The sequence below is a fragment of the Octopus sinensis genome, linkage group LG5, assembly GCF_006345805.1.
Source record: "Octopus sinensis linkage group LG5, ASM634580v1, whole genome shotgun sequence".
Classification (NCBI taxonomy): domain Eukaryota; kingdom Metazoa; phylum Mollusca; class Cephalopoda; order Octopoda; family Octopodidae; genus Octopus; species Octopus sinensis.
The window spans coordinates 54,472,229-54,494,755 of NC_043001.1; the positions used below are offsets into that span (position 1 = coordinate 54,472,229).

The window sequence follows — 22,527 nt, forward strand, 5'->3', positions numbered from 1 at the left end:
TTCACTCTGCCAGAAATTTGGAAACGACATGCTGTACTGCTTGACATGTGAACGTTTCAGAGTGTTTGGGTGTCAATCTGTCGTGCAGGGGATTCGGAAAGAGTTGGATGAGTCTAATGGTGATTACGAAGGTAGGGCAGCTCCGAAAACTCATTCCGATCGTTCTGATAAGAAAAGAACTCGAGAATTTTTTAGTGAGATCCAGGCTATGGTTGACAACGATCCTTCCAAGTCAATCATATCCACCGCCTGGGATATGGGAGTGTCTGAGTTTCTTATCAAGTAGGTAGTACATGAAGACATTCGATAGTCTTCATACAAGATGAAAAAGGGTCAATTTTTATCCCAAGTTATCAAGGACAAGAGGAAAGACCGCGCTACGAAGCTTTTGAACAAACTCAAGCACCCCCTCCAACCGAACATACACAGGTTTTTTTCAGACGAGAAAAATTTCTACTAGGATCAGATGATGAACACACAGAACAACCGTTGGCTTATCGTGTTGCTAAAACAAGTACCGAGAGTGATAGAAACCAAACATCCAGTCAACATCATGGTGTTTGGAGTGATCACTATTTATGGCGACGTTATACCCCCATTCATCTTCTCAAATGGTCTCAGACTCAGCACGGAAGCCTACATCAAGTGCCTGGGGGAGGTAGTGCTTCCCTGAGTCAAGAGGGTGGCTGCTGGAACACCCTATGTCTGGCATCAGGATTCTGCACCATGCCAAACAAGCAAGAGAACCCAGTCATGGCTGTCAGACAATTTCTGTGACCACATCACCCCTAACATCTGGCCACCTAACTCCCCAGGCTGCAACCCCCTAGATCATTGTGCGTGGAGCGCAGTTGAGCGAGAGGTCAACAAAACTCCTTGTAACACCAAAGATGAACTGAAGGCAAGGATGATGGCAGCACTTACGAACTTAAACAAAACAAGGACCCCATCTAGAAGAGCTGCAAGAGATTCTGAAGTTGTCTGGGAGCCGTGGTTGAAGCCAATGGCGTTTTATTGAATATATTTTCTCTTTAGTATTTTAAGATATATTTGTGTAATTTTGGTAAATATATCTGTTAAATTGAGATGTAAGTGTAAACTTCATTTTTGCATAATATAGATGACAATTTATTCAAAGTCAAGATAGAAAAAGTCAAGGTAGAAATTTCAGCACCGGTTTCAGTCATTGAGACTTTTTCAGCTGTAAGTATGGAAAACAATTAAATTTTGGAAAAATTAAAAGAAAAGTTTTTTAAGGGTAGCACTACCTCCCCCAAGCACTTGATGTAGGCCTCCGTGCTATGTCTGAGACCATGGGAGAAGATGAATGGGGGCATAACGTGGCCATCACTAATGATCACTCTAAACACCATGATGCTGACTGGATGTTTGATTTCTATCACTCCCGGTACTTGTTTTGGCGACATATATATATATATATATATATATATATATATATCAGAAGTATTGGTATCTAGAAGACACAAAGACTGGTAGGTAACGCTAAGTAAGTGCTATGGACAGACCGTAGTTAAACTCTTGGTTCGATAATGATACGAGTGAGGAGTCTAATGTGGGTCTTGTATTAGCATACATATTATATTAGACAAAATGAGATAACAAAGCCAAGGGTGTGAGGAGCTTCCAGGACATTTATAAGGAGAAAGTTATAGACATAGTCTTACAGCTGTTTCTGCGATATTATGGATATCCCTTCATCAGAGACGATGTGAGATGGTTTAATACAGGTAAATATTTGAGTTCGAAATAAGGAATTATTATGGAAAAGGAGGAGATAGGGAATATAGAGGGAAATAAGAGAATGACAACCGATGCTGGTGCGTTTACGTCCCCGTAACTTAACGGTTCGGCAAAAGAGACCGATAGAATAAGTACTAGGCTTACAAAGAATAAGTCCTGGAGTCGATTTGTTCGACTAAAGGCGGTGCTCCAGCATGGCCGCAGTCAAATGACTGAAACAAGTAAAAGAGTAGAAAGGGTTTGGTCATTGCTTCTGTCCTCTGCCCTCCTTAATCCCCTCTCTCTCTCCTTAATCCCCTCTCTCTGTGTCTCTCTTTCTCTCTCTTTCTCTCACCTTCTTGCAACCTGCTGCTCCTAAGCCATTCCATTGGCGACAGCCGCCTGTTCTACACGTGTCACCTCTACCGAAAAGGTAATCGCTTTCCACGCTTGCTGATCAATTGTTTTTGTCTCATTTTGTCTCAAAGTCATTCCTGTTTTTATTCGTTACTGTTTCCAATGTTATCTTCGTCTCTTGTTTTCCTATTCGTCTCTGTTGTCACATTCTTTCCTTCTACCAAGGAAATCTAATGCCCATAGCTTAGCTTTTCCTTTGGGGCTGGACGTTTTGGAGCAAATCTCAGAATTAAACAGCCGAAATTTGCCATGATGAATCGGTTTCTGACTGAAGAATGAAGGCTCTGAATGACTGTCTGTTTTTCGTGTTCGTCACTTCGTGTATTTCACGTTCTTTATATATAAAGTTTTATTATATATATTATATATATATATATATATATATATATATATATATATATATTATGATATGTAGAAAAATATAAACTGAGACAAGAACGCATAAAAACTTAGAAGACGATACAACAAACACAGACAGGACATTCGAAGCCCTCAGTCTTCAGTCAAGAACCGGATCATCGTAGTAATTTCGGCTGATTATATATATATATATATATTAAGGAATTGGTATGACATTTATTATACAGTTACGATCGTTTCAACAACGTAACTGGACGGTAAATGCATAATAGATGTTTGATACTAATGTCTTTCTTGGGGTTAACAAACTGCAATCGAGACCGCCCGAACAGAAAACCATGTTAAAGTGGCTACGAATATCTTCTTTTTCCGTTATATTTTATACTCCGTAATTCATGAACATTTCCTAGATTTTCAGTATGTGCTGAAAACTTTGGATTTACTGGATTGTTTCGCCACCTTTTTCTATACACCCTCTTGCCCTGGCACTCACATAAGTGTGTGCTTGGGTAATCGCCTGGATTTCACAAATTTTTCTCTATGTAGTTGGTGTACATACACGAACACGCGCACACACAAACACCATATATGTATATATATATAATATACATATATATATATATATATATATATATATATATATATATATATATATATATATATGCATATATGTATACATATGCATAACATTCATATATGTTTTATACGTGTGATTTGTTTGTGTTTTCATGCATACATTTATATGTAGATATATATATATATATATAAATATACATAAACACATAACACATATATACATATATATATATATATATAATATATATATAATATATATATATATATATATATAATAATAATAATAAAATAATAATAATAATAATAAAAATGTATATACACAGACAATGTATATGTGTGCGTTTGTGTGTCAAAGAACATATATGTACACACCCAAGCTCGCACGCATGCATATTATGTATGTACGTATGTTTGTACGTATGTATGTGCGTATATGAGTGTGTGTGCGTATGTATGTATGTATGTATGTATGTATGTATGTATGTATGTATGTGTGTGTATGTATGCATGTATGTATGTATTTCAAAGGTTTCTTATTTAAAAGGAAGCTGGTGAGATAACGACGTACGTGATGCTGTGACTGACAGTCTTCTGTGAAAAATTTGGCCTATATTTTACATCCAACTTCATACCCTACCCTGAATGTTTGGTATGCCTCTCTGTCTGTGTGTCTGTTTGTATATATGTATGTTGGTTGTTTAAGTTGTAAGTAGTTCCAGGGACCAGGCCTGGGGAGGTATATGAAAGAATGGGGCAAAACCATGTACATTCATGAATGAAATTCCGAAGGTTACAAAAAAAGAAGGAAAATTTGCTAATAAAAATACGAAGAAACACCTACAAATAAAACTGCTTCCAAAAACTAAGAAATCCAGAACAAATGATTTCAAGAGAACTGTTTCCATTATGATATATTGAGTGAGTAGTAGTTTAGAGTGGGTTGTGGGTAGTAGCGAGCGCGGAACGAGACTGAGATACAGTGGCGATGTCCTAAAAATGCCTTAACCATGTGGACACGTTTGTAAGAGAGTGATTGTGTGTGTGTATGTGAATGTTCGTGTGTACATATACACAGGAATACACATGCGGATCGCGCACGCATAATGTACTTGTAATGTACGTGTGTGCGTGCGTAAGATGGTGAGGTCGCAGAATCGTTAGCACGCCAGGCAAAATACTTAGCGGCATTTCGTCTCCACGTTCTGACTTCAAATTCCGCCGAGTTCCACTTTGCCTTTCATCCTTCCGAAGTTGATAGAATAAATATCAGTAGAGTACTGGGACCAATCTAATCGACTTAGTCCCCTTCGCCAAACCTGTTGGCCCTGCGCCAAAATTTGAAATCAATATACGCGTGGGTGTAACGTTTTATTTATTCATATATATATATATATATATATATATATATATATATATATATATATATATATATATTATATATATATATATGTGTGTAATGAATATATATATATATTGTAATGAATATATATATAAATGGCGGTGCCCCAGCATGGCCACAGCTCATGAGCTGAAACTGGAATCAATCAATCAATCAATCATACATACACACACACGTATATATGTATGTGAGTGTGTGTGTATATATATATATATATATATATATATATGCAAACACATACATACATGCATACATACATGCATACATACATGCATACATAAATACATACATACACACACACACGCAAATGTATATTAAAATTTTTTTTTTTTCACTTATTAAGTATACAATAGGAATTAATCAAGTGCCGCTATTTACCGTTTGTTGCCAATGCACTTGTCAAATCTTCGCCCCAAATTCTAGGCCCATGAGTAACACCTTTAGTATCGTCAGTTAATAAAAATGCGAGAGAGAGGGAGAGAGAGAGGGGGGAGAGAGAGAGTGCATGCGCGTGCGCGTGTGAGTGCCAGTGTTTGGATAGGGTATTTAAGTAGAATTTTTACACGAGTAGACTTTTTCTTTCGTCAGCGCAGCGACCTTATTTCATCGAGGGTCATTTCCCTACGCCATACTGGCCTTTCTTGACTTTGTCTGGTTAACATATATTTGTTATTAGAGAACTATCTTAACTCTAAGACGAACAGTTGATTCGAGCCGCAGTTCGCATTCTTTCACCTTATCAACTATCCTTCAATTTCCTTTCAGATTAACGTTGTTACTAAAAAGAATTAATAAATGACTCATCAGTCTAAGCGACAACTGTGGCGAACTTGTTAAATAACATTAACGTTATTCTAAACTGCTGTATAATGCTGTAAAAATAGTAATAGTGGTGTGGAAGTTAAATGGCCTTCGGTCAAGAATCAAAAACACTTATAGAACCCAGACACACCAGACTTCCCAAAGCGTGATGCACTTCCTAGAATTCACAATATATCCTTCTCTCCCTTTCTTTCTCTCATTATATATCTCTTTCTTTCTGACTCTCTCTCTCTCTCTCTCTCTCTCTCTCTCTCTCACTCACTTTCCCTTGCCACACGCACGCATGCACACACAAGCACACGCAAACACGCACTCAAGCAACACACACACACACACAAGTACGAGTGTGTGTGTGCGGTGTGTGCGCGCGTGTGTAACAAGTAACATGGGTTGATAGGTTTCTATAATCGCATAAAAGATATATATTAACTGTCTCTACGAGGAGGTGCTGAAAGGTTCCTGGTTATAGATTTACTGTCTCTATATGGTGGTAAGAAACTCCCTCGAGTACGTGTTTCGTTCCCTTATTACATTCTGAGGAGACCTGACCGCATTCAGGTCATCACTCTGGAATGCCCTTTGCTGACACTTTTTAGCTACTTGGATATCGAAGACTTGTGCGTTTAAACCGCTTAGAGATTTCAATAAGGGAGCCATGCAGCTTACTCAATTTGAGTCAGAAAAATGAAAGCTTATTTACATTTCCCCCATGTACAGCTTTGTCCACTTATCTAACGAATGATAATTATGAAGGTGAGTACCGTAAAGATAACACCCTGCAAGACGTTGCTGTGACCTAGTTATGCTGACAGTTCTACTATAAATTCCTGTTACTATTTACTGAGAAAAGCCTAGATGTTAAACCAAAGGGGTGACTCTATGCGGTCGTACGGGTTGCTAAAAATTGTAACCAAACTTCCTCAAATTACACATTGCTGCCTTAAAAGGGAATAAGATACTGGACAATATACAGTACAAAAAATAAGCCATGTGGTTACAGCTGAAGCACCTTTGACCATAAGTTTGTTCTATCAGAGGTTGCTTTGAAGCTAAACGACAACCACAAAAGTACAATATAACCAGCCGTCACACGCAGTGAACAAGGCTTAGTAGCATGTGCTATGTTATCGTTAATCATTTTAGATGCCTGTGTAATCGCGAGCAGACGTAGACACCCTCTTGGCTCTGTCACTCTTGAACAAGCGACCGGCCGGTAGACATTTACAAAAGAGTGAACAGGAGTATCGTGAAATGAAGTGCCTACTGCTCAAAGACAAAACACGCCGCCTGGTCCAAGAATTGAACCCAAGATCTTATGATCATGAACTAAGCACCTCTGTCTACCAAACGACACATCTTCACTAAAATATAGATATTGCTAAATCAAATTTTTTTGTCGTTCTCTTTAAGTACGAATGCAGTAATTTATAGTTGAAGAATGTCTTTTACTGTAGCCTAGGGCTGATCACAGCCGTGTGAGCATATTTGGAAAACGGAAAGTAGTTGGCAGTTCTTTGTTTATAGATGCACACTTGTAAACACTCACAAACATGGGTATGTGTATTCGTCTTTCGCCGATGTCTTTCACTGAGCAAACCAATAAACTGATACTTTCGAACTAATATGCCCTACAATATTTGTTCCGCCCTACTTTCGCAGACACTCCCTTGTCACTCTAGCCATTTTAAATGCAGCAAACAATCAAATCTATAACCAATGGCGCTGTTGTTCACCAACTGTGATAATAAATATATTTGCCCATAAATTTTCAGTGGTATGATGACAGAGCAAATAAAATCGATCTCAGTACGCAACTGATAGTTTTTTCAGTAACACAAGAAGGGTGAAACACAGTTTCAGCCGCAACTGAGTTTGAGCTCAGATCATAATGGAACATAGCTAAATACTACAAGATATTTTGTTGTTCGGCACTCGACTGTTTTTGCTACCTGCCATTCTTGTTGAAATTGCGTGTGACACTTCCAGCATTATCATTCAAGCTATCGTGTGACCTGCACCCCAAAATCATGCGACTCTGGTTCATATATTCCAATATTTCGGTGGAAATTACAGTAACAGTAAAGTGCTGGTCTAAATACATCACAAGCTCCTAAGTTCGCCTTTCAACTAGTAAGTTCAACTCACAGCGATGTCGACTTCACCTTTCAAATGAATCTCAGAGGATTTTGATAAAAAGAAAGGAGAAATATCGTGTTGTTGTTAAACTCCAAATCAACCCGTGTTGAGTATACCTATGATCAAAGATACACTATTATAGACATTCCAGTATTTTATTTTATTTTTCTTATCATAGAGTTATGCATATCTATATTGTCAAAAGTTTTTCGTTCATGTTGATCAACCTTGTATCAAGCTATTTCGTCTAGGCCTACGACCAAAGGCTTTCTCGTCATAATCATTCTGATTTTTTAAAATCAAGATTTACGTTATTCAATTTTCTTTTTTCATGAAACGTTAAAATATGATTTCACAGAGATATGGTTGTAGTTTAGGCAGATTGAAGGACAAGGTTTTTTCCCCTTAAAGTAACGGAATTTGATTTAAGGAAAATGTGGGAAATTTGCATGCTATTTCTCACAGGTCAAATGACTTCGTATATGCTCCTTCACTGGTTAATGATCATTGTTATAGTTTAATAAGATAGTCGGTCGTTCCAGTCGTTTCCCTGTTCTGCCAGTAACTTTTAAAATGTATTTTATCTAGCATTATTGTTGTTTATTATGATTCTTCAAATTTGATCTATTGCAGAAACGGCAACTGGGCAGACAGCAAGCCAGACAAATGCTGAAGACAGCGATGAAGAAAGTTTGGTCTCTGTAAAACAACGAATCCAGAGACTGGAGGAAACGAAATCAATGACTTTAACACGCTATCAAGATGGCCGCAAGAAGCGTGTGCCACCACCCGTTCCCGTCAAACCTCGATCGATTTCTCTGCGTGGTGCCGGGGATGTTTCTGGCATGTCAAGAGTCTTACCAATATTGAACCAGCAACGTCAGAATGACCTGCACTCACAGTTACCAGATTCACAGATGGCCAGGTCGTTAAATGATCTCAGTCTAACAGACGATACTTCTGGTGTTTCCAGTGAACCGAATGTTCCTCCCTCCGTACATAGGATGCTATACAACAGCCCTCACTCTACTCTACCCAGATTGAGGAGTGGGTCGGCTTGCAATCCAGTGATCGGATATTCTGTTCAAGAAAATAGTGGCAACACACAAACTCTACCGAATTCTGTGGATCATACTACTGACATACAGTCGGACACACCTACATATAACAACACAAAGGTTAGTGCATGTTCTGAAATATATATGTTTTATATCTATCCGTGTGTGTGTGCGTGTTTTTGCGCATGTGTATGCTTATATTTATGTATATATAGCAAGCCTCCCCTATATATATATATATATGTATATATATATATAGAGAGAGAGAGAGTACCCCTCCCCCTACATATATATTTATGTGTGTGTATATATATATATATTTATATATATATACGCATGTATGTATGTGCGTGTGTGGGTATGTATGTGTGTGTACACACACACACACCACACACACACACACATATATATATATATATATATATATATATATATATATATATATATATATATATATATATATATATACGTGTGTATGTGCGTGTGTGCTATTTGTAAAGTCCACTGGCAAGCGCATGCTCAAATGCAGGCCACCCATAGAATGGGGCGTCAAGTGGGTTGAAGTGAACCAACCACATGCAAGCTTGTTGGGGTGTAAATGACGATGGTCTGATTGGACAAAGTCTTTTATTCTGCAACGTTTCCAGCATTGCTCTAGCCTTCACAACGTTCAGCTTAGAGTTTCGCAAAACTGCCCACCGTTCAAACATCAATATACTTTCTCCCGCCAAAGTTCACCTTTTCAAATTATGCCATGCAGATATCCAAAGCCAAAGACAGAGACCTGTAAGTGGCTACCAAGTATGCTAGAAATAGCAGATCTCCCTCAAATCACACTTTTATCTTGCTAAATATAACAGTAATCAAAAATATCAATGCATCTTCTTTCGTTGGTTTTGAAGAGGGTTTAATTGCCATTGGGCGACTACTTACAGATCTGTCATTGCTCTGTGTGGGCGTGGAGGTGGGTGCACGCGCGCGCGTGTGTACATGCACACACGCTCACACACATTCATGTTACAGTTGATATATACTCATATGTGAAGTGAGGAGAATTAGCTACTATTTCTAGCAGCTTGGACGACCAATTACAGTCCTCCGATTTTTCCTTTGAAGATTTCTGTGGCATTTGAATGAAACGTGGAATAAGTGAAAAGGAATGTTGACGTTTGAGCAATGAGCAAGGGTGTAAAACTATCAATCTTCTATTTGAACGGTCATGAGAACTTACAGAACGAACTGATCTTCTACCCCAATGTTTCTTAAAGGATGTTCTAACGCTGCCTTAATGGTGCTCTTACAAAATGGTAGGGGAAAGTAGTAAGTTTTAGAGGGGTCTTACAAAATTTATTATAAGTGTAGTATGTTGTTAGATCTTGAGGGTCGTTGATGAGTTTATAAAAAATCAATAGAAGTTTGTTTGTGTAAAAAGAACCACTACTCTTCGCAGTCAAGATGCTAAAGAGAACAGTCGAATTTTCCTCAAATCACTCCTACTATCTTAACACTTTTGTCGCTATCTTTGATGAAATAGACTGCTGCTTTTTTTTTTTTTTTTGGCGGTGGGGTTCCTATTAATTGTTAAAATAATAAAATGATTAAGTCATTATTAAAATGGTGATAGGAACATAATTTAACATGAAATTTTGATGAAAGCTTTTAATTTAGATAATTTTAGAGCCGGAAGTATATACCAGGGGATCAGAGGGAACCTTAATTGGTTTGGTATCAAAGGGATCAAAATGGGAAGATACTCGATATTGTAGTCATAGATACAATATGAATGAAATAAAAATAAATAAAAAGATGAGATTGTATTTATCACTTGATCACCTGCTCGATTAGAACTAATTTGATACTAAATAAGTAACAGTAATAGCTGGTATATGCAAAAATATATGGAGGGCAGTGAAAAATACAATATGCTTAGAGTGTTACACAACATTGATGTGCACAGGATAACAGTCTAGAAATGCTTCCCACAGATGCACTATGAATCATGGGAAGCACTTAATCGTTCGATTACAGACTACCTACGAACCAAAATAATCGCAGCACTTACTAATGATAGTAACCAAATTTCCTTCAAATTATACTCCCTTTAAATCATACTCAGAAAAAGATACTTTGAATAATGTAGTCCTTGGATTCCTACACGTAGGGAAAATATGGGATGTTACATGCTGTGACACCTTCTCCCATGGCAGCTTCGTGTGTTCAGCTACAAGCCCTGGCTCCGCTGCTCGTCAGGTTGATAAAAGCAAACTGTCAAACTATCGAGCCTGTGACGATGGAGACCTCTGGCGTTCTCAGCCTCCAGACCATATCCCTACTCACCGCTATCGAGGCGTTGATGGCTATCCGCAAGTGCGAACACCATGAGTCAGACTGATTGTTCCAGCATATCTGTTCCAACACCTTTTCCATTTAGTCTCCTGGGACCATGAGACAGTCTGACTCACGAGAAATTGTGCATTCCACTCCTTAATGTAAAATGCTCCATATGAACATGGGGAATCAATGAATGTATTTTTCTTAGTCAGAGTTGACACATACTGAGACGCTTTTCAGGCGCGGTCCCAGGACTTTTTCGAATCAGATGGGAATATAATTCCAGTAGAAAAGGGCGTAATTATTTAGGAGGGCGCACTTCTTTTCTTGAGTAGGGTACGTGCCCCTCAGGCCACCTTCCGTAGGCCCGTCCCTGCTTTTGTTTAACATTTCACCCTAACGTTGTCAAGTTCCGTGAGCCGCACCCAGCGCCCACAACTGCGTTGTCTGGAATTCTTGTTTTGTCTTTATTTACTGTCATCAACCTAACTTCAAACGTTACTGCTGATGATGATGCTACTGCTACACGCGCAATCATACCTGTTCAAAATATAAAAATAGCCACTTGCTGATTGGCAAGGCAGGTATATCTCCCCTTCTTCAAACCTTTGTTTCCTCTTCTACCCCTCTGTCAACGATTTCTCTTGCTGCCCTGAACTGCTTTTCCACATACACTCGCTCCATCCAACCCCACTCTGCGCACCTGTCTCAATTTCTTTTGTCTGTATTGTGTCTTACCTATAGACCCTGCACCAAACACCTTGCACAACCCTCTACCCTTGTGCGAATACATATCCTTCGGAGTCCTTTTCTTGCTTACGTTTTTTGAATCAGACATCGGCTTACAATTATTTATTAATACATAGTACATCTACCGAATCAATCTCACTGACATGTGAGATCCTAAAAAATTCTTGGATACCGATTGTCCCTCCGTCTCTGACCAACATAGTTTCTTTTAAATCACAGCGCTATCTTTACCCACTTTGTTGCTCTCGTTTTTGTTCGTTATTTTGGCGATCTAACCTTTGAGCCAACTAACTACAAAGTGAAAAAAAGTGAAAGTGGAGTATGCGTGCCTGTGTAATAAGAAGCTTGCTTCTCAGTCACATGGTTTCAGGTTGAGTCTCACTGTGTGACACCTTCTACTATAGCCTCAGGTCGACAAAAACCTTGTGTGTTGATTTGGTTGACGGAAACTGTCATATGTGTGTGTGTGTGTGTCTTTGTGTCTGTGTCCCCCCCTCACCGCTTGACAACCGATGTTGGTGTGTTTATGCATCCGTAACTTAGGGGTTCGGCAAAAGAGTTCGATATAATAAGTACTAGGCTTTAAAAATAAGTACAGGGGTCGATTTGTTCGAGAAAACCCTTCAAGCCAAAGAATAAAAAATTGTGTGTGGGTGCGAGAGTATATATATGTGTGTATATATATATATATATATATATATATATATATATATATATTAGTATGGCACTCAGGAATATAAATAAAACAAGTCTTTTACGTTTCGAGCCTACGCTCTTCAACAGAAAGATACACAGAAAAGAAACACGGAGAGAAACAAGGAGAGAAAAAAATGCATGCAGAAGCTAGCGATTCAACATGGCGATCTGATTCCGGCCAGAAGTCAGAGATCAGACGTGAGAGCGAAAGTAGGGGAGATAACAGGGTCAAATGACTTCGCCCCAACATAAGGGTGCGTGTGTGTATGAGAGTATGTAGTGCGTATGAAAGGTCTGGACGCGTGTATGTATGTATGATGTGATGTGTAATGTCGTATGGTATAGTGTAGAGAGAGAGGAGGAGATGAAAGGGTAGAAATTGATATTAATCAATTAAAACCAGTGGCTTAGCATATTTTAAAAATCCGAAGATTATATATATATATATATATATATAAATATATATATATATATAAATATATATATATATATTATATATATATATATATACACATAGTACCCAAGATACATTTTCAGTTTCATGCTTATTGTTGTCTTTGAAGCAACAGGATACGTACCAACCCGTCTGGAGCGATTAGGGGCAGAATGCAACTCTTAATTTATACGTAACGAATGGTCACGATATCCGAGACAATAAAAATCTGCAAGACCTTAAGATTTAAAGTATGATAGACAAAACAAGATGTTTTCCTCCTCAAGCTTGCTACCAAGCATTTGGCCGGTCAAAATTAACTCAGAATAAAAAAGGAAAAAAACAGTAAAGAGAAAGTACATATGTTGTAAATACACGTATGTATATATTTACATTATTTCTTACGCTACGTAGGCGGCAAAACACCCACGCTACTTTCTAAATTTTCTTTCTTTTTAGAGACTTTTCTTCGAAATGGTCGTGTGCTTAACACGCTCAGTTCGCCATTTCATGGTTCCACATTCAAGTTCGGCTTTTGAATAGTTCCATCAGATAAAATGTCACAACCAGTACCTTGGTTGATTCGAGGCTATAGTAGAAGGCACTTGCTGAAAGGGTTAGGGTCGCACAGTGGAATTAAATCTGGTACGACGTGGTGGTGTAGTAAATTTCTTGGCCATATAACAATGCTGAAAAAAAATATCTCGAAAAAAACAAAAACAAAAATGTTATGGGCTTTTTGCTGCCTGCCCAGACTAAGAAATAATATAAATATTGCTCACCGTTAAGTAAATAACATTTATAAAGAGGGAAAAAAATTACCTAGCATTCAAATAATACATTTTTTCTAATACGTTATCTTACTGATGAAAGTTTTCAGTTCTCATACAAATGGAAAAGAATCTATGCATTTTTACAATGTTTTGATATATGATATAGTAACCCTCTTTAAAAAAAAAAGAAAAACTTCTGCTAAGTCTCTTGTTCAAAAATAACTGCTTCTTTGATATCAAGATTAATAGATGGGTTCTTTTTTGAAGTCGCAGCTCTCTCTTTCTCTCTCTTTCTCTCTTTCTCTCTCTCTCTCTCTCTTTCTCTCTCTCTCTCTCTCTCTTCTCTCTCTCTCTCTCTCTCTCTCTCTCTCTCTCTCACACACACACACACACACACGACGATAGAAACGATGAAGTATATAAGCAAATGAATAACTAAGCAAAACAATCTCATGAACGAAAATGAAAATTTCTTGGGTGTATTTTGCCCCTTCCTCCCATCATTCAGTTGAAATCTTATCTGCTGCTCGTTGTTTCTAAGTTTAGTTTATTTCTTTTTCTTCACCATTCCCCTATTACCACAATTTCTAGGGGCTTTTTTTTGTTTTCTATAATAGGAGATATACATTCATACATACATATATGTATCTATGCATTTCCCTAATTAAGTTGCTTTTTTTGTTTTGTTTGTTAGTTTGTTTTTTTTTTACTATTCCCTTGTTGCCTTAACGAGTTCTTGTAGTTTATTACTATTCCTCTATTACCCTAATAAAACATTTTTTTAGTTACTCATAGTTGCGTGCTCACAGTTACCAGATTTATTCTAACACGAAAAAATAGTTACTGTAACTTTTAAAATGGCTGTTATATTGAGAGCAAAACAAGCGATTTTATTGCTTAACGGAAGATTAGAAAACAAAAATGGAACACTTTGTGCAGTTTTAATTTATGAAGACAAACCATTTTACTGTTCTGTTTGAAAACATTTTAAAATATTTTGATATATTTATTAACTTGTTATATAACAGAAAAATATTGACTTTACGTGACAGTACTACGATATTACAAAAGGGAATATTACATGTGACATGGGACAAAGGCGGCGAGCTGGCAGAAAAGTTAGCACGCCGGGCGAAATGCTTAGCGGTATTTCGTCTGCCGCTACGTTCTGAGTTCAAATTCCGCCGAGGTCGACTTTGCCTTTCATCCTTTCGGGGTCGATTAAATAAGTACCAGTTACGCACTGAGGTCGATGTAATACCTATTTCTTTACTACCCACAAGGGATTAAACACAGAGAGTACAAACACGGACAGACATAGGTATTAAGTCGATTACATCGACCCCAGTACGTAACTGGCACTTATTTAATCGACCCCGAAAGGATGAAAGGCAAAGTCGACCTCGGCGGAATTTGAACTCAGAACGTAGTGGCAGACGAAATACCGCTAAGCATTTCACCTGGCGTGCTAACGTTTCTGCCAGCTCGCCGCCTTTGTCCCTGTCCCATGTAATATTATTTTCCTTTTGTAATATCATGTTTCGTTTTCTCTTAAGATAATGAAGTCACATTAGTAATAATGAAGTCACATTAGAACGGAACTGAATTTAAAAATAAGCTCTGCTATCATTCGCAATCGAACGAGACCTAGTGGCAACATACCCAAAGCCGTCGTTCTTGTTTAAGTGTCTATGTAGATGTAATCAGACTCAGCCATTCTCTCAACCTTCACACTGGTGACACAGCGGAAGCTCAATGGTTGCAGCATAAAAGTATTTGCCGAATACTTTTATCGACTCCGAAAAGACGACAGGTGAAGCTAACATTGGAGGGATTCGAACTTTGAAATTAAAGTGCCGGAACACATATTACCAGGCATGTTGTTCGGTGCTTTAATGACTCTTACTTCATGGAGTTTAGAATAATATCCAAGTAATTTATATTTCAAAATTTGACACAAGGTCAGCAATTTCAGGATTGGGGATAAGTCGATTACATCTACTCCAGTGTTCAATTGGTACTTATTTTATAGGCTCCGAAAGGATAAAAGGCGAAGTCGACCCCGACAGCATTTGAACTCAGAACGTAAAGATGGACGAAATGCCGCTAAGCATTTTGCAGTGCGTGCTAACGATTCTGCCTGCTCGGTGCTTTAAATTTATTATAAATATTTTTAATTTACAACTAATATTCAATTGATAAAAGAAAATAATTCTTGGAAAACAGCAAATCATCTTATTTATCTGACGTCATTATCAATAGATAAACGAAGGTGGCGATCAGGCTAAATCGTTAGCTCGTCGGACAAAAAATATGGCGGAGTTTCTTCTTGCTTTTTACGTCTTGAGTTCAAATTCCACCGAGACTGAACTTGCCTTTCGTTCTTTCAAAGTCGATAAAGTTAGTTCCAGTTGAACACTAGTTCGATGTAATGGACTTCTCCTCAGACTTACTGGTTTTGTGTCAGAATTAGAAAAAGTATTAAGTGTACGAAAGGTAGAGAATAGAAACAATGGAGCGCATCAGGTCACATTTTGGGCTCATATCTTGTCTTCGTTACTTATCCTCTTGTCACTAAAATGTATACCAGTCGAATATGGTGTTCGATCTAATTGTTTTTACATAGTCATCCTCTTCTTTGAAAGCCTTGAGGTTATGTATAGGCATTTAAATTGTATAAGCCTTGTCCAATTTACTCGGAGAAAGGAAATGCTCGACAGCACCTAAAATTTCCAAGCAGCCAGAATCAAAAATACAAAGGTCGTAGCTAGGGATTAACTTCCTTTTGTTTCTTCTTTACAGCCTAAAATTAGCAACGTTGCACTCATGTACGTTTGCTTTTCATCATTGCATTTTTTCTATTCATTTTTTTTTCAGTTATTTTCTGTACCTTTATCCCAATATTTTCGACACTTCATTTTCAGCCAAGCGTAGAAATATCGGGGTTTTTTTTTAATTTTGTTTCAATAGTTCAATTTTGTCAAAAAGAGAGGATTGTGTTCAATATCTTTTCAGATCTTCCCAGATTGCCAACATTGAAAGGGCTGATGTTCTGTTTAAACCAGTGATTCTCAACCGGGGTCCATATAAGATTTGGGGTAAGGGTGGGATGGGGACACACAATCAAAATGTACACTGGGGCCACAGTGTACATTGCTTTAGATGTATTTATTGCAAGAAACAGCTAGGTTTCTTCCATTGACATTTTACATCGTTCAGCCTACATAAGGGAATGTGTAATAAACAAAATAGAAATTTTGAAAGAAGTGTCTATGTAACTAGTTTATAAACACCAAATGGCTATGGGGATCCACCAGAATAAAGGGGGTCCATAGATAAAAAAAAAATGGTTGAGAACCACTGATTTAAACACTTGGAGGTCTACGACTGCAGAAAAAATGTGGGCAAGAAGGGAATTCTTGTGAGTTGTCGCTCCAGGGAGGAAGGATTGAATTGTAGAAGTTAGTGTGCAACCTGAGGCTTTTAAGATAGTCTGGAAGATGGTAAGAGGAGAGAGGGGTGTTTCAGGTTATTGTTGTTCTCGTTATCGTTGTTGTTCATCTTCATCTTTCTCTTCTTGTTTAGTCTTAAACCAACCCTCATTGAACAGACATTCCAGTTGTAACCATCTCGTCTTTTTCCTAAGAGCAAGGAATCCATGACCACATCTTCCCAATATGTCCTTTTCTATGATGGTAGTTTATGATTTGGTTGCTATTTCTAGCTGATCGAACGACCACATAGAGGCTCCTTGTATGGTTCACCGGCGTATCAGAAACTTCTTTTGTAATGACCTACTTTTGATTTTTTTTTGTTTTACTTTTGCCTATGATATACATCTATAGTACGTCTTACATACTAAAATATGTAAATCGTAAACGAAAAGGTTGACCCATAAATACAGACTATCTGAAAATCATTTAGAAAAGAACCACACTAAATGTCCTTATGGCCCATCTATTGCCGACCCTTACCAGGTGAGGACAATATACACCAAGCTAGTCCATAGCCGCAGATGACGTTGTAACACCCCGCTTAGATGTGTGATTGTGTGTCATTATATCTATATACACATACAAACAAACATTCATCTGCACGTACGCACACACACACACACACGCACTATGAAAATACATTTACAGTTACACAAAAAGACTGATACCCCCACACTAACACATATATACAAATAAACGCACAAACTGTTGTGTGTGTATGTGTACGTGCGCGCGCGCACGTGTACGTGTAGGCGAATGTTTGTGTCTATATATAAATATACTGACACACAATCACACCTCTATACACCAACAAATAAAAATGCACACTTTTTCATTGATAGACTCTCCGGCAGGAAACTTACAAACACACACACACACAACACACACACACACACACACACACACACATATATATATATATATATATTATATATATATATATATATATGAGAAACTAATTTTTCACACCCTCCAAACACCTACACGAAACATACAGAGATAGACCTATAACCTCGCACTCGCATTCGCTCTTCTGTCCTCGAAAATTATTCACTCACTCCTTCAAATTTCGGACAAGCTTTACATTAGCATTTTCGATTATATTTCCGCTTTTTTTCGAAGAAGGACTAATTCCGAAACGTTGAAGTTAACTTTTTTTATTTATTTTTGAAATCAAATTAATAATTTTGATCGTGAACTTAAGTCATCGAAATTATTTTTGTTTTTGTTTGTTTTGGGGGATTCGCCATCGATATATTTATATGCGTGTATATGTATATGTTTTTGTACATACAGGAGTGTATGCGTGTGTGTGCACTTCATACTGCCCAAAACACTATCTTTAAGATAGTGTGTTAGCACTAATGTGTGTGTGTGTGGACCCGCGTTTGACGGGTCTACATCTTTGACTGTATATTTGTGTATATGTCTGCATGTATGTCTGTATTTGTGCGTGTGTGTGGATCGAAAGGGAATCTTGGCTGGAGTTCATGACGTATGAATGTTGTTCTAATGTTAACGTGACATTTTCATGAGGTTTCCTAATTTGCCGCCAATATTTAGATATTAGAATGAATTAGACACGCAATAAATAGATAAATAAATACATAAATATACAAGTAAATAAAACCGACCAACGGAAACTTGAGAAGGTGAAGGATTGTTAGTAAATAGTGTTTATCTTCTGTAGTACTGGCAACCTTTAGTTATAAGGTTATGATAGTTGGGCTATACATACATGCCTACAGATACATGCAAATGTGTGTGTGTGTGTGCGTGTTTTAACACATTTAGGGCAGGGAGCATTAAATAAGTCAATTAGAAATAAATATTCGGTTCGGAAAAAAAAAATTATGTTAGATGCTGGGAGACCATCAGCTTGATTCCCAAAACGGTCACTGACATAGTAAAGTGGTTAGCTTCTTGAGCGCAAAGTTCAAGGCTCGGAAGGCTTCGTGGCACCTAAGGCAAATGCTTATATGCTACCATAACCTGCTCGAGTTGCCCAATATTTTGTGAGTGAAACTGTTAGACAAAAAATGGCTGTCGGATAGCTTGCCTAGCCGCATTCGTTCCGGCTTGCCGCGCTCTGAGTTCAAATGCCACTGAAGTTAACTTTGCCTTTAATTCCTCTGAAGTTGATATAATTCCGGTCCTCTGCTGAACTTGATTCTTCTTCTTCTTCTTCTTCTTCTTCTTCTTCTTTTCTTCTTCTTCTTCTTCTTCTTCTTCTTCTTCTTCTTTTCTTCTTCTTCTTCTCTTCTTCTTCTTCTTCTTCTTCTTCTTCTTCTTCTTCTTTTCTTCTTCTTCTTCTTCTTCTTCCTTTCTTTCTTTCTTTCTTTTTTCTTTCGCTCTCTCTCTCTCTCCTTCTGAAAGGAATTGATAATGATCATATCAAGAGGAATGGGTTCCGTCAGGTCTTAAAATGCCCAAGAGTACAGGTATGTCACAACGAGGCTTGTACAATACAATCAAAAACTGAGGACCCAAGGGAAATCAAAGCAATACATAAATACATACATACATACATACATACATACATACATACATACATACATACATACATATACGTGTGCGGGTGTCTAGGCGCAGGAGTGGCTGTGTGGTAAGAAGCTTGCTTCCCAATCACATGGTTCCGGGTTCAGTCCCACTGCGTGACACCTTGGCCAAGTGTCTTTTACTATAGCCACGTGCCGGCCAAAGCCTTGTGAGCGGATTTGGTTGATGGAAACTGAAAGAAGCTCGTTGAATATTTATATGTATGTATAAATGTATATATTCATGTGTGTCTGTCTTTGTGTTTGTGTTTGTACCCCCATCATCGCTTGATAACTGATGTTGGTGTGTTTACGTCCTCGTAACTTAGTGGTTCGGCGCAAGACCTGATAGAATGTATACTAGACTTACAAAAAATAGGCCCAGGGGTCGATTTGTTCGACTACATCCTTTTAAGGCAGTGCTCTAGCATGACCACAGTCAGATGTTTGAAACAAGCAAAAGAATAAAAGAATGTATATGTATATAAGATAAACTTACTTGGAAATGGATGTGTGCCGTTCAATGAGTCGATTACATCGACCCCGGTGTTCAACTGGTACTTATTTTACCGACCCCCGAAAGGATGAAAGATAAAGTCGACCTCGGCAAAACAAAAATAATAATAATAATAATAATAATAATAATAATAATAATAATAATAATAATAATAATAATAATAGTAGTAGTAGTAGTAGTAGTAGTAGTAGTAGTAGTAGTAGTAGTAGTAGTAGTAGTAGATTTAATAAAGCCGTTAGAAATGCTGACTATTGGAGTGGATGTTTGCCTTAAGACAAATTAAGTATTAGTGATAGAGGGAGAGGATATTCACGTCCGAAATGCCTTCGATTATGTCAGGCTTTACCTGCTTGATCAGAGATGACCTTAAAGTGTTAATGTGAGTTTGGCCTAAGAGGAAAGCTCTACTCTTATACCTTATAAAAATGGGTATCTTATGTTGGCACAAGGCGATGCTTTGAAGCATCGTTAAGTACAACAGGCGAAATACTTGAAAGCATTTCGTCTGTCTTCGTGTTCCGAGATCAAATTCCGCCGAGGTCGACTTTGCCTGTCATTCTTTCGGGATCGATAAAATAAGTACTAGTTCAGTTCTGGAGTCGATGGAATCGACTTACCCTTGTCTTGAGATTGCTGGCCTTGTACCGAAATTTGAAATCAATATTTTACTACTGATCCCGAATTTCTTCGGTTACAGAAGAATGAAAAGTTCAAGTTGACCTCGACAAGACTTGAACTCAAACTATAATAGGACGTGATTATGCACCACAAGATATTTTGTCCGGCACACAACGGAATCATGGGTACAAGAAGCAGAAAATTTTACCGATCCTAGTACTTGTCTAGTACTTTATTTTATCAATTCTTTTAAAATAAAAGTCTAACTTGACCGTGGTATGATTTGAACCGAAAGCGAAATGAGAGATGCAACAATATCACACATCTTACTTTAAACTCATTTAAACTCATTTCTACTTAAATTCAACATTTCATGGTTTTGTGTAAACATGTGGCTATATGTTGAATTGAAGCTGTATGACGTTGATACCTTTCTCCTGAATATGGATGATATACGTACATAAAGTAACATGAACCAAACGTGCTTTCGCTTCGCTTGCAGCTTACTTCTTTATCCTTATTACAGAACATTATCAGCAATTACGTTATCATGCACAAGAAAACTAGAAATTCTAAAATAGCAATGATGCGACATTAATTTTGGATCGTGACTTTCTGATTTAGGAACAGCTGATAATTGCAGATTTTCAGAAATAATATTTCAATTATTTTCAAAATGAATGTCAAAATCTTATCTTGTAAATTATTAAATTAAATTTACTAAAATTTCTGCCAATAGTTATTTTTTAATGTTTGACCTTTTATTTGAGTGTAACTGTAAGATAAGGTATTAGAGACTTTATGTTCCTCCAGTTATCGGAAGCCTCAAAGTTGATTCTGGCGTTTGTTTCTTCAGTGATGATTCATATATAGGTTGCTTCGTGTGTCGGTTGAGTTGGGTGCTTTAACGTTGCTTCAAATATAGATTGTTTCAAAACTGACAGAAGCGAAAGTTTTTTGGGAGTTGCTTCAAGTGAAGGTTATTTCAAATTTGTTTCAGACGAAGGTTATTTCGAAGTTATTTCTTTAGATAAATGTTGCTTCAAAGTTGTTTCAGACGAAGACTACTTCAGACAAAGGATTTATTAAAGTTTTTTCAGCCAAATACTTCTTCACAGATGTCGCTGGCGTAGATTATTTAAAAAGAAAGTTGCTGCATTTGACACAAGTAGTAATTATTTCTGCTTACGAAATTTGTTCATGTGAGTTTCAGTAAAGAGATGCAGTTGGCCTGATTAACAATAGTCTACTATTGGTACTTATTTATCGGCTAAGAAGGATGAAAGGTAAAAGTGGTTCCAGCAAAGTTTGATCTGGAAATGAAACAACAACTTGATACAGTTAAGCCCTTCACAATCGCCAACATTTTAAATGCTAACAATATTGTTTCCATTGTATACAGTGAATATAACAAAGGCAATAGAGCGACACAGTCTCTTAATAGTTGCGTATCACATTTACCTAAGACCACTCGGTACACCTGCAATCTATTACTTTTATGTTCCACTACCCATGCCACGCATTAAACGCTTCGTCCAGTCCTGCTTACTTAGAACATTATCCTTCTGGAATACTCACCCTGGCAACATATTCCACATAGAGGTCAGCTTAAAAGTGTTTATTCTAACTTCAAACTCAACTTTTGCATCACAAAAAAAAATTTAGAAACTTCAAGGGGTGAGAAATAATTCGTTTTTAATCATAGACTTCGAAATAGATAAAACTAGAAATAATAGAGTGTAAATATTGGTTTTAAATTTTGGCACAAGGCCAGCAATTTCGGGGAAGGAGTAAGTCAACTAAATCGACTCCCAGTACTCAACTGGTACTTATTTTATCGACCCCGAAAGGTTGAAAGGCAAAGTCGACC

General features: G+C 37.5%; 1 protein-coding gene across 1 annotated transcript in view; it reads left to right on the plus strand.

Moving 5' to 3' along the window:
* Positions 1-22,527, plus strand: part of LOC115211869 (protein Shroom1) — a 102,209-nt gene that overhangs the window by 28,579 nt on the left and 51,103 nt on the right. The window contains exon 2 of the mRNA XM_029780605.2: positions 8,084-8,628. Coding sequence (XP_029636465.2) covers positions 8,084-8,628 — 545 coding nt within the window. The remainder of the gene's footprint in view (positions 1-8,083; positions 8,629-22,527) is intronic.